Source organism: Musca vetustissima, unplaced genomic scaffold (genome assembly GCF_032173495.1).
Source record: "Musca vetustissima isolate MV318-11 ecotype Yass unplaced genomic scaffold, APGP_CSIRO_Mvet_v1 utg34533, whole genome shotgun sequence".
NCBI classification, from domain to species: Eukaryota; Metazoa; Arthropoda; class Insecta; order Diptera; family Muscidae; genus Musca; species Musca vetustissima.
The window spans coordinates 83,277-97,854 of record NW_026887146.1 but is presented as its reverse complement, the minus strand read 5'-3'; the positions used below and the strand labels follow the sequence as shown (position 1 = coordinate 97,854).

Genomic DNA, 14,578 nt, shown 5'->3' with positions numbered 1-14,578 from the left:
TTCCTCATCAGACATGAGAATGTCATCGTCGAAGGTTAGGAGTACAGCAGCCATCATTCCTAAATTTTCCATCTTCTGTGAATAATAGAGAGGATGCTATAACACAACAACGAAGATTTAAATTTGTAAATATATAAAACCGTAGATCGTTTCATGAATAAACATTTTTTTCATTTTGCGAAAAAAATTAAAGAGTTTGTCCAAGACGACTCGAAATATGGGCCTTGACAATTATGGTAGCGCGACTAACTTAACAATCGGACGTCGTATAGTGCCGTTTTCCGTATATACCTCTGCCTCGACCATCAGAACCCGGGTGCACCTCGATTATACGTCTTAATTTCCACGAAGTGGGGGGAAGGTTTTCCTGACGTACTACAACTAAATCACCCTTTTGTAAATCGCGTTGCGGAAACTTCCATTTATATCTTTTGTGCAAACTCTTCAAGTACTCATCTTTCCACCGAAGGCAGAGTTGTTGAGTCAGAGCTTTCAGTTTCCGGAACCGATTCACCAGGGGGAGCTAGGATCGGAGATCCAATTAAAAACTGACCTGGGGTAAGTGCTACCGTATTTTGGAAGTCGTCGTTCATGGGACACAAAGGACGAGAATTTAAACAAGCTTCTATTCGGGAGAGTATCGTCGATAACTCTTCGAATGTGAATTTTAAGTTCTTAGCTTGTTTACGGAAATGAAGTTTAAAACTTTTTACAGCGGCTTCCCACAGGCCACCCATATGGGGAGCGCCGGCAGGTATAAATTGCCACGAAAGTTCTTGAAATTGATACTGGCAACACAAACCATTACGACATTCCTGCACTACGATTTTGAAATCTCGATCTAATTCTCTAGAAGCTCCAACGAAGTTGGTGCCGTTATCAGAGAAAATAGTTTTTGGACAGCCACGTCGGGATATGAAACGTTGGAAGGCTGCTAAAAATGTTGTCGTAGACAAATCAGAAGTAGCTTCCAGATGAATTGCTTTCGTACAAAAGCAAACAAACACACATACATAACCTTTCGTTATCTTTGTTAAGCGGCCGGTAAAGGATTTGAGGTCAAACGGACCAGCGAAATCAACACCAGTAGTGGTGAAAGGCCTTGTAAACGCTACTCTTTCCGGTGGAAGAGCGGCCATAATTTGAGAGCAGGAGCGGTTCTTAAATAAATAACAGGTTTTACAACGACTTATCGGGGGACCCTATCCAACAGCCTATGGTACTCATCTGGGAAATGCATTTTTTGAGCTATGACAGCTAGACGTAATCTAGTAGCTCTAAGCTCCGAACTGGTGAGGTTATCATCATTGTAAATGTAATTACCTCTATGTGCACGATGAGTGTTGTGGAAAAATCTATAAACGTAAGACAAGATTCGAAGAGCCTTGTCTAAAGTCGAAAACTTTCCTAAAATATCTTCAAAATTATCATTAAAAAATGAAGCGTGAACCTTGACTGTGCGCATTTCTACATCTGTGTCAAGGGGAGCACTGTGGGATATATCCCACTGAGAGCTATCTTGGCGTAGCCAGTGTGGTCCATGCCACCAAAGTTGTGATGAGGCTAGCTCAGAAGGCGAAACCCCCCGGCTGCCTAAATCAGCAGGATTTTCTTCAGAACGAACATGATGCCAACTGCTTACATCTGTAACATCTTGAATTTTATTGACACGTTTCGCAACAAATGTGGTCCATGTAGATGGAGTTTTGCTAAGCCATGCGAGGACGATCGTAGAATCAGTCCAACAAAATACCTTTTGGAATGAAATGTCGATTTCATTCCGAATGTTTTTTAATAATTCGGTTGCTAAAACGGCTCCACAAAGTTCTAACCGTGGTAAAGAAACTGACTTTAGGGGGGCTACTTTAGTTTGTATAAATATTTTTATTCGGAGTTATTATCAGAATATATATCACCCCCGCGTATGCCTTTTCTGAGGCGTCAGAAAAGACATGAAGTTCGGCGGAACAATCTGGCGTATAATGAACCCATCGAGGAATATGAATGGAATTCACATCCAGATAACAGTCCACGAAACTTCGCCATTCCCGTTCTGTCGTGGACAGAAGTTTATCATCCCAGCCGATTTTATCTGTCCAGATCTTCTGCATAACTATTTTTGCGGTTACAATTACTGGACCTAACCATCCTAATGGGTCGAATAGTTTGGCAATAGTGGACAATGTTTCACGTTTTGTATAGTGAACTTTTGTGGGAAGGGCGCTCACACTGAAATAAAACAAATCAAGCTGAGCATTCCATCTGATACCTAATGGCTTAGAACTGCTAGCTTCAATAAAGGAAAGGACCTTAGCATCGATTAAATCTTCCGTTGGAAGATTTTGCAAAATTGTACGGTCATTTGCTGTCCACTTTCTTAATTCAAATTTAGCGGATGAAAGGGCGGATATTAACTGATCGCGCGATTCTAATGCTGTACGTAAGTCATGATATCCTGTAAGTACGTCGTCAACGTACATGCACCTACGAAGTATGTGCGCAGCAAGCGGATATTCATCGTCAGTATCGTCTGCTAATTGTAAAAGCGTACGTATGGCCAAGTAGGGGGCGCAATTTACGCCAAATGTCACTGTTTGCAATTCAAAGTTCTGTACAGGTTTTTCAGGAGAATCCCGAAAAACAATACGTTGCAGTGGAGTATGGGCCGGATCGACACGTATTTGGCGGTACATCTGTGTGATGTCGCAATTAAAAACAAATTTAAAAAGTCTCCACCTAAGGATAAGCAGGGCTAAATCCAATTGCAGTGTGGGACCCACATGTAAAATGTCATTAAGACTTTTCCCGTTTGAAGTTTTATTCGAGGCGTTGAAAACCACTCGAAGTTTGGTAGTCTGTTTATCCGGATTAATTACTGGGTGGTGTGGCAAGTAACAAACCGTTGAGTTTGTTGTTGCGGCAACAACTGGCCTCATATGATCCAATTTCAAATATTCATTTACCACTTGATCGTAGACTACTTTAATTTGTGGTTTTCGAAGTAGGGATGCCTCGTTTCGAAAAAATTGTCGTAAACAATTGGTTCTTGAGAAACCCAAGTCCGACTGTCCAATTAAGTCATTTTTGAGGGGAAGGCTTACAACGTACCTACCGTCCGGATCACGATATGTGGTACGTTTATACAAAGATTCACATAATTGGTCAGAAGGGGACAATATTTGCCGTTTAGGCACTTGCTCTAGTTACCAAAAACGAAGAAGAATCTTGTCAATATTTTCTTCATCCGAAAAAGTCACCTTAGTGGAGAAGACCGGAACATTTTGAGGAGGAATAGGACCGCCGGAATAGGATCCAACCAAAGACCGTATTTTGCGCTATTAGAGATTCTACTATGTGGGTGTGAGTGCCCGGTAACAGGATCTTCGGATAAAGATCTGCTCCCAGCAAAAGGTCAACCGAACGACATTTGAATAAATTGGAATCTGCCAATGTCAGTATTGACAGTAAAAGAAGGCAGATTGCCGGAAATGTTAGGGAGAATAAGGGCAGTAGTTTCCATAGAAAACGAAGCGTCCAATGGAGATCTTATGCAAATCGAACATAATTTGCGTGACGTAGTCGATACTGTCTGATTAATCCCTCAAATAGTAGCCAATGTTGTGGACGATTGTATACCTAACAGATGTTGCAGTCGTTCTGTAATAAATGAAGCTTCTGAGGCGGGATCAATTAATGCTCTGGCAGGGTACATGATACCCTGATGAACGATGTTCACCATTGCCGTACCTAATAGGACGTTTCTACTCTGGGCGGTATGGAATACCTGTCTATTAGAAGAGCCTGACGTAATACCTGTAGAGGTGGATGGTTGATTTGGAGAAGCTATGTTCCTACTTTGGGAAATTGCTGCCGTCGAAGACGCACCAGCAATTGATGTATCTCTGTGTAACAGAGTATGATGCCTTTGATTACATCTGCTACAATTGTAAGGGCTACTACAATGTTTTACTAAATGCTTAGGGGATAGACAGTTTAAACAACAATTATATCTCCTAATGGTATTAAATCTTTCAGGAACTGAAAGTCTTAGAAATTGTTTGCATTCTCTGATATGATGCGTTTGTCGTGGACAAATAATACAAAAATTTTTGGAAGATGGTCTGGAAGGCTTAGACGAATTTGGAGGAAAATTAGGGGATCGATTCGTGCCAGCATTCGTAAAATGTGAACGAAACTTTTTACTACTAAGAGGTTTGACGTGGTCAATACCTCGAATGTCACGCAAGCAACTAAGAGTTTGGATGCGTTCCGTAAGAAAGTTATCCAAATCTTTCCAGGGAGACAAAGCCGACTTGTCTTTAACACTTTGTTCCCAAAGTGTGACACAATTTTTAGGAAGTCTCTGAATGCATAGGAACACTAGAATAGGGTCCCAATCTTCCGTAGAGACGTCATAGTTAGACATGGATGATATGCATCCATTTATACCCCTTTGCAATTTCTTTAAACCTGAAATAGTTTCACTATCTAAAACAGGCAAATCAAATAAGAGTTTAAGTTGGTGGTTCACCAATATACGTGGATTGTCGTAAGTTTGCTTAAGAGCTTTCCGCGCAAGACCGAAATTGTGGTGGGTAAGCGAAAACTTAGCCACAATTTCATGGGCGTCGCCACTGGTCTTTTTGTTTAAGTGACATAGGCGTTCAATGTCACTAATGCCGGAATTGTTAATATATACGGCTGAAAATAAATCCCTAAAGGTAGGCCAATTAAGGAAGTCACCATTAAAAACTTCAATATCACAGGGTGGTAAGTTTAGCCTATGAACAGAATTATCCTCGCCACCGGTTGACTGATGCGTAGCATTTAAATCTGCATGTGTAGAAGATGTAGGCGGAGCCCGAAGTTCATCTAATTTCCTATGGATAGCAGCGAGAACCCTAAGGAAACAATTGTATGCTACATCAAATTGGGTTTCAGCAGCAGTGAAGTCTTCCTAAGGCTATTCTGTTCTGTCAAATAATTGAGACATTTATCAAACATTGTTTCTACCTTGTCCCATAACTTTTGGACTTCAGCTCCCTGTAGTTCTAAAATATAGACATCGAGCTCTTCGTCCCGTGGGGAACTGAATTTGGCGTCAAATTTAACCAAAGCATCAGTAGCTCGGATGAATAAATATAGAGGGGTGACTGGCATTGTGAAATAGAGAAGTTAATTTCAGAAAAATATGGGGAAGTAAGAGTTTTCGTTGAAAACTATATTTTGTAGTAATAAATTGTCCAAATGGTAGCAATTACACCAAGTAATTTCTTCTGAGTTGTTTGAAAAACAATTGCAATGGATAAGCTTGCACGAAAATGCACAAAAGTATTAATACTTTAGAATATTTTGCACGAAATGCAATTAACTTGAAGATTTTGACACGTGATGTCAACAATTGTAAATGAAAATCTAAAAATAAATGAAGATTTGCAAAAGAAATTAGAAAATAGCACGTGATGCTGTGGATAAAATGTTGAAAATACACTGTATTTATAAAAAGTCGTGAACTTTTATCTTTATTGTATCGTGAATACAATAAAATGTGGTTTAACGTGATTAAAACCAGCAAAAATTTATAAGTTTTAAGAAAAAAAATTAAAATTCAACTAAAATTTCTTGCAGTGTATTTAGGTTTTCGTAATTTTTTTGCAGTGTATCGTATAATACCCCTGTCGTCAAATGAGTAGCTAACTACAAAAAAACCAATTTAAAGTTAGCTGGTATAGACTGGCTACAAAGCCACTACTACGCAATGCAAAAAAAATGTATGAAAATATCGGCGATCGGCCACCAACGCCTTTCAATTTAAACGGCGTAAATTTTAATGTACGCCTTGGAAGTGTAATTTTGTAAACAACAAATCCCGCGTTTAATTTGTCGATTGAAAGTCGTTTGTTTGTTTGTGAATAAAGTATTGTGATTTTATCTAAAGTTTTACATTGAGTTTTTAATTAAATGTAATAAATAATGTGGTTTGAACACACAATTTTTTTAATACAGAAGAAAAAAATGAATTATGAGAAGTGCGAGTAAACGACATTTGAGGCATAAAATAATCGTAACGACTATGTAAGTTTCATAATAACATTTCTGATTTTATTTATGTATCCATTAAATGATTTCTATTTACTCCACAGATAAATACAATGAGAACAATATTGAGGGGACGTTTGCCCTCACAGGGATAATGGCAAATAATTTGTGCACGGACATCAATTTAGAGGGGATTCATGGAAAAGCGTTTGAATGACTTTCCTTATGTTCTAACAGGTAAATCCTCATTTGAATATATATATATATATATATATATGATTTAAATCTAAAATCATATTCATGTTCATACATTTTTATCATTTAAACAGATGCCTGCCGATCCCTTGTTGCAAGAAGCGTTGCATCCACTCTAAGTGCATCCAAAACAAAATAGCTAAAACGAATAATTTATTTAATATTTTTAACAATTTTTTTATTTAAAATACAAATGTGCAAACTGATTTTTTCCATTCCTAAGATTTTTAAAACCAAAAACTAATATTAATTTTATTTTTATTATTAAACCGCAAATGTTTAAATAATTTTTAAAAATCTTTGTGATAAATGATGTGATCCTTGTTATGTTTTTTTATATTAATAAATTGTTGTTTTATAATAATGTAAATTTTTAAACCTCGTTTTATTTCAGCAAGATACAAATAGTGGCTTTTCACCTATCGTGCAAAAAACTAACTTTTCTCTGACTACAATTTGACTTACAAATAGTTAGTTTAAAAAAAATTAACTGAAAGCGTATTTAAACAAGTATATATATAGCTAACTGCAAAAAGTTAACTATAAGTTAACTGCTGGATAACTGACTATAAAGTTAACTGAAAGTAGTGCAAATTCGGACAATTGACTACTTCGTAGGACATCACAATGTTAAAATAGTCAGTTGGTTACAGGTAAAAAAGTCGATTTATCAACCACTACTAATTGAAAAAAAGTTAGTTTTCAATTAGTTTAAAGTTAGTTGAATGTACGACAGGGACACGACAACAATGACAATGTATCGAAGATAACTATTGCTCACAAAAATATTTTTGAAATATTATAAAGAGTCGAAAACTCGGAAAAATTCAAAAAATCACTAAAACTGATTGTAGGGTGCACGGACTGTAAAATGCACTCAAGCAATCGGTAGCGGACAACAACAAAATGTATTTTAAATCAAAAATATTTTCAAAATAAAAAAGTAAAATTTTTTTTTGATAAATATAATATGAGATGTTATATAAAATTAAATATATTTATATAAATAATGCCGAATATAGGGTGCACTCTATTGAAAACGTAATTAAAATTTATTTTTAGTTGATATCCGAAGGATTCAACTCAAAAAATACCGGAAAACAGCACTAAAATATTTTTATAAATATGCATACAATTTTTTGGGACGTGTGAACACCCCTAAGGAAACTGATCATATGTTTTCAGATAATGTGTCACATGTGATAGTGACGGGTGGCAACAATTAACAGAGATGACAGTCACTCTCTCTTGTGATGTTGTTATTGTTTCGGAGATTTTTAGTGTTTGGCGAACAAGAAGAAGAAATAATAAAAACACCACAATCACAATAAATATATAAAACTGTGTGAAACACGAAAATAAATGAAATAAATGAGAGAGAAAATAAATAAGAAAAATATCTCTGTGTTTGTTTTAATTTTTTGTTTGTTTAATAGTGTAGATTACACTGAATGTTGTTGGTATTTTTTCATGTAGTATGCCGAAGGCAACGGACGGACATGCGGTTAAGAAGCGACCGACGGCTTTTCTTTTTTATTTAATTATTAATCACAACACTTTTTTTCGCGGTATGTCACTTTTTGAAAATAAATTATGATGTGTACATACCTGTGTTGTTGTTAAATTAATATTTGAAAATAAGTAAGATGATAATATGGTGATGATCGTTGATAGTTGTGTTGTTGTCCTCGACGATGTCGAATATGCCTTGTAAAGGAAAAAGGGAGACGGGTTAGTTTTCGTGAAAAACAATCCGGCTCTAGTGGACCAATGTTTGCGACGACGTTGTCGTTGTACGCTTTCCTTGTAAAGGTTAGGAGCTTTTTAGTGGAATCCGGCTCGAAGGGCCAATGTTTGCGACGACGTTGTCGTTGTACGCTTTCCTTGTAAAGGTTAGGAGCTTTTTAGTAAAATCCGGCTCGAAGGACCAATGTTTGCGTTGATGCAAAATATAAAAAGAAATTGAAATGAAAACACAAATGATTAGAATTTTTGACCAAACGTATATTTGGTTTTTTTTATTGATATTTGTTCGTGGAACAATATAAAATTACCTTTTCTACAGGGTTTGATGATTTCTGGTCGTGAACCAAAGAACGAGTTATTGTATGAAAAGCTAAGATGTCGCAAAGCGGCGCTTAGGCAAAGTTACTCGTTAGATTTTGCTACTACCTTTTGTCTTTAGTACGAAATACTCAAAGACGTATACAAAGGTAGTGAACAAAATCTAACGATGGGGGTACAATTTACTTTAATTAAAAATGAATTTTATTTCAAATTAATCACCTATTACAGAACCAATAAACTACTAAAATTATCAAATGAAAAGGGATCGACAAACAATACTCATAAGAAAGAATACATGAATCCTTATAAAGAGTCTATTATGACTAGTACTCCTAATAAAAAATATAAACCAGATATGCAACTAGAGTCAAATATTTCCAAAGATGTTAAACACGAAAAAGATTTTCAACCAGATTACAGTTATGAGTCAAATGATGACGCATTTTTTTTTCTGAGAATAATGATGAGGATACAATTAACCTTTCTGTCTTGAACAATAACAAAAAATTAGATACAATTTATGGGCCACATAAAGCTAATGGAGAATGGAAATTTGGGAATAAATCACTAAAAATTAGCGATCAGAAAATCACTATTGGAAATCAAAGTTGGGCGTTTACACCTGGCCTGTTTGAACTTCTCTTTTATAAAAAACCCTCCAACTATGACTCATCAGAATTAGATATATATAAAAAAATTTTGTTGGACTCCAACGCACATAAGATAAACTACAATGCTGATGAAAGAATTAAATCCAACAAAGGATATAAATACAAACACATTATTAGGAAATTAATGAATGTTACTCACACTGGTAAAGGCCTAATGAGAGACAATTGACTACTTCGTAGGACATCACAATGTTAAAATAGTCAGTTGGTTACAGGAAAAAAAGTAGATTTATCAACCACTACTAATTGAAAAAAAGTTAGTTTTCAATTAGTTTTAAGTTAGTTGAATGTACGGCAGGGACACGACAACAATGGCAATGTATCGAAGATAACTATTGCCCACAAAAATATCTTTGAAATATTATAAAGAGTCGAAAACTCGGAAAAATTCAAAAAATCACTAAAACTGATTGTAGGGTGCACGGACTGTAAAATGCACTCAAGCAATCGGTAGCGGACAACAACAAAATGTATTTTAAATCAAAAATATTTTCAAAATAAAAAAGTAAAAATTTTTTTTTGATAAATATAATATGAGATGTTATATAAAATTAAATATATTTATATAAATAATGTCGAATATAGGGTGCACTCTATTGAAAACGTAATTAAAATTTATTTTTAGTTGATATCCGAAGGATTCAACTCAAAAAATACCGGAAAACAGCACTAAAATATTTTTATAAATATTCATACAATTTTTTGGGACGTGTGAACACCCCTAAGGAAACTGATCATATGTTTTCAGATAATGTGTCACATGTGATAGATTTTTAGTGTTTGGCGAACAAGAAGAAGAAATAATAAAAACACCACAATCACAATAAATATATAAAACTGTGTGAAACACGAAAATAAATGAAATAAATGAGAGAGAAAATAAATAAGAAAAATATCTTTGTTTTTGTTTTAATTTTTTGTTTGTTTAATAGTGTAGATTACACTGAATGTTGTTGGTATTTTTTCATGTAGTATGCCGAAGGCAACGGACGGACATGCGCTTAAGAAGCGAAACACAAATGATTAGAATTTTTGACCAAACGTATATTTGGTTTTTTTTATTGATATTTGTTCGTGGAACAATATAAAATTACCTTTTCTACAGGGTTTGATGATTTCTGGTCGTGAACCAAAGAACGAGTTATTGTATGAAAAGCTAAGATGTCGCAAAGCGGCGCTTAGGCAAAGTTACTCGTTAGATTTTGCTACTACCTTTTGTCTTTAGTACGAAATACTCAAAGACGTATACAAAGGTAGTGAACAAAATCTAACGATGGGGGTACAATTTACTTTAATTAAAAATGAATTTTATTTCAAATTAATCACCTATTACAGAACCAATAAACTACTAAAATTATCAAATGAAAAGGGATCGACAAACAATACTCATAAGAAAGAATACATGAATCCTTATAAAGAGTCTATTATGACTAGTACTCCTAATAAAAAATATAAACCAGATATGCAACTAGAGTCAAATATTTCCAAAGATGTTAAACACGAAAAAGATTTTCAACCAGATTACAGTTATGAGTCAAATGATGACACATTTTTTTCTGAGAATAATGATGAGGATACAATTAACCTTTCTATCTTGAACAATAACAAAAAATTAGATTCAATTTATAGGCCACATAAAGCTAATGGAGAATGGAAATTTGGGAATAAATCACTAAAAATTAGCGATCAGAAAATCACTATTGGAAATCAAAGTTGGGCGTTTACACCTGGCCTGTTTGAACTTCTCTTTTATAAAAAACCCTCCAACTATGACTCATCAGAATTAGATATATATAAAAAAATTTTGTTGGACTCCAACGCACATAAGATAAACTACAATGCTGATGAAAGAATTAAATCCAACAAAGGATATAAATACAAACACATTATTAGGAAATTAATGAATGCTACTCACACTGGTAAAGGCCTAATGAGAGACAATTGACTACTTCGTAGGACATCACAATGTTAAAATAGTCAGTTGGTTACAGGTAAAAAAGTCGATTTATCAACCACTACTAATTGAAAAAAGTTAGTTTTCAATTAGTTTAAAGTTAGTTGAATGTACGACAGGGACACGACAACAATGGCAATGTATCGAAGATAACTATTGCCCACAAAAATATCTTTGAAATATTATAAAGAGTCGAAAACTCGGAAAAATTCAAAAAATCACTAAAACTGATTGTAGGGTGCACGGACTGTAAAATGCACTCAAGCAATCGGTAGCGGACAACAACAAAATGTATTTTAAATCAAAAATATTTTCAAAATAAAAAAGTAAAAATTTTTTTTTTGATAAATATAATATGAGATGTTATATAAAATTAAATATATTTATATAAATAATGCCGAATATAGGGTGCACTCTATTGAAAACGTAATTAAAATTTATTTTTAGTTGATATCCGAAGGATTCAACTCAAAAAATACCGGAAAACAGCACTAAAATATTTTTATAAATATTCATACTGTTTAGAGAAACATAAAAATTAAGAAAAGCACACAGCTGTCATTAAAACTTTAGCCGGCGGCAAAAATGTCGTATGCGGCATTGTACTACGGTACAAACAGCCCAAAGCTGTCGGTTGATATTTTGCCGGCGGCTACATAAACATAAGCGGCACTGGGCACATTTACATGTAAACAATGTAAATAGTGCAAATAAAATTACATACACCCACACATATGTTTATGTAGCCACCGGTAAATTCCAGTGCTGAATTCCAAAATATGGAAAATTCGCACTGCTCAAACTGGTTTGCTATGACATTGCAAATTTCAGTTTGGGCTAGTCTTTTTTCGATCGTCAAACCGCGAAACAGTGTTCCCCCCCGTGACAAAGTGAAAAAAAAACAGAAACAAAGTGATATTAACAAATAAAGTTTTTTTATAGATCTACAAAAAACGACACAGCAGAGTCAACAACAACAAACCAAAGTGGGTGCAAACCAAGAAACCGCCAGTGAAGGTTGGGCGAAAAATAATTAACTTAAATTGGAAAACAACAAAAAAACTTAAACCTAATGAACTTAAAAATACACTAAAAAATTACATTAAAATTACTATTTAAATCTACTTAAACTAAAACAAGTTAAAATCTAGTTGAATTAAAAAACCTACAATTTAATTGAATTAAAAATAACTACAATATATTTGAATTTAAAAATAAATGTAAACCTAGAAATTTTATGCTAACTAAAGTGAAAAAACCTACTTATAAAATAATGAATTAAAATCTAATTAAATACTCTGTACATATATATATATATACCTACATATCTAAAACCTAAACCAAAAAATACATATATAAAATAGCGCTAAACCTACAAAAATTGAATATGTACAAACCTAGCCTAAACCTAACAAAATCTAAATAAAAGCCTAAACTGAATTCTAAAAACTAAACTAAACTAAATCTTATAACTTAAAGAAGGCAAAAAAGGTTAAAAGGCGTAAGTGTGAAACATTTGGTCCTTAGCGAGCCGAATATGTGAGGTTAAGGAAAAACTTAACCAAATTCAAAAAAATTATATACATATATATATATATATATGTATATAATATATATATTGGAAAACTAAGTGAATCGGAAAAGTACATAAGTGGAAAAAAGTGACAGTGAACACATATATATGTACAGGAAAATATATATATATTCTGGAAAACAAATTTAAAATACACTAGTGAACACAAGTGAAGTGGCAGTGGAAAAAAATTTAAGAAGCAAATATATATATGTTTATATAAATATATATACCTATATATTTATATATACATATATTTTTATACAATTTAATAATAATTTTTTCTTTTTTTTAAATTTTTGCAAAAAAAAAAAACACAAAAAAAACACAAAAAACAACAACAACTTCTGAGAAAATTGAAAAAACAAAATATAAATAAACAAAAAACGATAAACAAAACTAACAAAGCCAAAAAAGTGAAAAGTGAACATTTACTGAAGGAAATACCCCAGGAAACCAGCCCGGAAATAAGCAGCGGACGGACACGGACCCCAACCCAAAAAGTTTACAACACCAATCACAAAAAAGGAGCTCGCACCCAGACCCAAAAACATACAAAGTGAGTACTTGATTGGAAACTTCTTCTTCCTCGACACAAAAGGAGTATACGGTGCTCAGACAGATTTTTGATATCTGCACTGACCCATATAGTCACGTCGTATATTGGTCAAAACTAACGCTTTTGACTATTTTTGTGCTGCAAATCGCTACAGCGGTTCGGGAAGTAGGAAAAATTCCTATTTTCTAAATTTGAGCTCAGGGAAAAACAAAAAGGTCGTCGTGGACGGACACGCTGGAAGTGGTGAACATAAGCGGTGGTACATAAGCGCCATATTGCGTCTATATATATGTAGGCAATATATATGTACTATATATATATAAATACATATATACCGCTACGGGAAGCAATCCGCTTGTTCGCCATATTGACCCAAGCGTCTGCTGGAAATATTCTAACCTCAAAATTTTGAGGAATACTCACTTGAACAAATATTTAACCTCAAAATTGAGAAGCTTTTTTTGGAATTTTTTCTTCGAATGTCTGGTGGACAGACAAACGCCTACATCACTAACTATTTTAACCTATAAATTTTTAAAAAAAAAAAATATTTTTGAACAATTTCTCCGAAAGTCTGGTGGACAGACAGACACACATCAATAAATATTTTAACCTACAAATTGTTAAAAAATATTTTTGAATATTTTCTTCGAAAGTCTGGTGGACAGACAGACACACATCAATAAATATTTTAACCTACAAATTGTTAAAAAATATTTTTGAACATTTTCTTCGAAAGTCTGGTGGACAGACAGACCCACACATCCATAAATATTTTAACCTACAAATTTTTAAAAAATATTTTTGAACATTTTCTTCGAAAGTCTGGTGGACAGACAGACCCACACATCCATAAATATTTTAACCTACAAATTTTTAAAAAATATTTTTGAACATTTTCTTCGAAAGTCTGGTGGACAGACAGACCCACACATCCATAAATATTTTAACCTACAAATTTTTAAAAAATATTTTTGAACATTCTCTTCGAAAGTCTGGTGGACAGGCAGACACATACATCCATAAACATTTTAACCTACAAATTTTTAAAAAATATTTTTGAAACATTTTTTTTAAATCTTGTCTGGTGGACAGACACATACATACGCTACAACCTTTTTATTTATTTTTTCTACTCAGGACATCGAACTGAGGTCCTATATCTATAACCAACAATAATTTTTACCTTTCAGCATTTTTAAAGATTTTGTCTTGCATCTGTCAAAGCCCCCGTAGCTTCGAAGATCTCAAGACAAAATCATTCTGTGACCCAAAATATTTTTTCCTGCATGTATTGCGGAAATATTTTGCTGGTAAAGATTTTTTTGTTCTATTTTTCGAAGTATAATTGACACAATTCTCTGACTCGGACCTGAGCTAAGCTAGATTTTCTCGTGAAATATTTAAACTTTAACGATTGAACAATTTCTTAAGCGGCTTTTTTAAAAAATATTTGGATT

At 33.8% G+C, this 14,578-nt stretch overlaps 1 protein-coding gene across 1 annotated transcript; it reads right to left on the bottom strand.

Moving 5' to 3' along the window:
- Positions 1-452: 452 nt before the first annotated feature.
- LOC133334744 (uncharacterized) lies at positions 453-2,936 on the bottom strand. The gene is made up of 2 exons (XM_061543072.1): positions 2,489-2,936; positions 453-982 (listed from the first exon to the last, which is right to left on the bottom strand). Exons 1-2 carry the CDS (start codon positions 2,934-2,936, stop codon positions 453-455), a joined length of 978 nt encoding a protein of 325 aa, XP_061399056.1.
- Between the last annotated feature and the right edge of the window lie 11,642 nt (positions 2,937-14,578).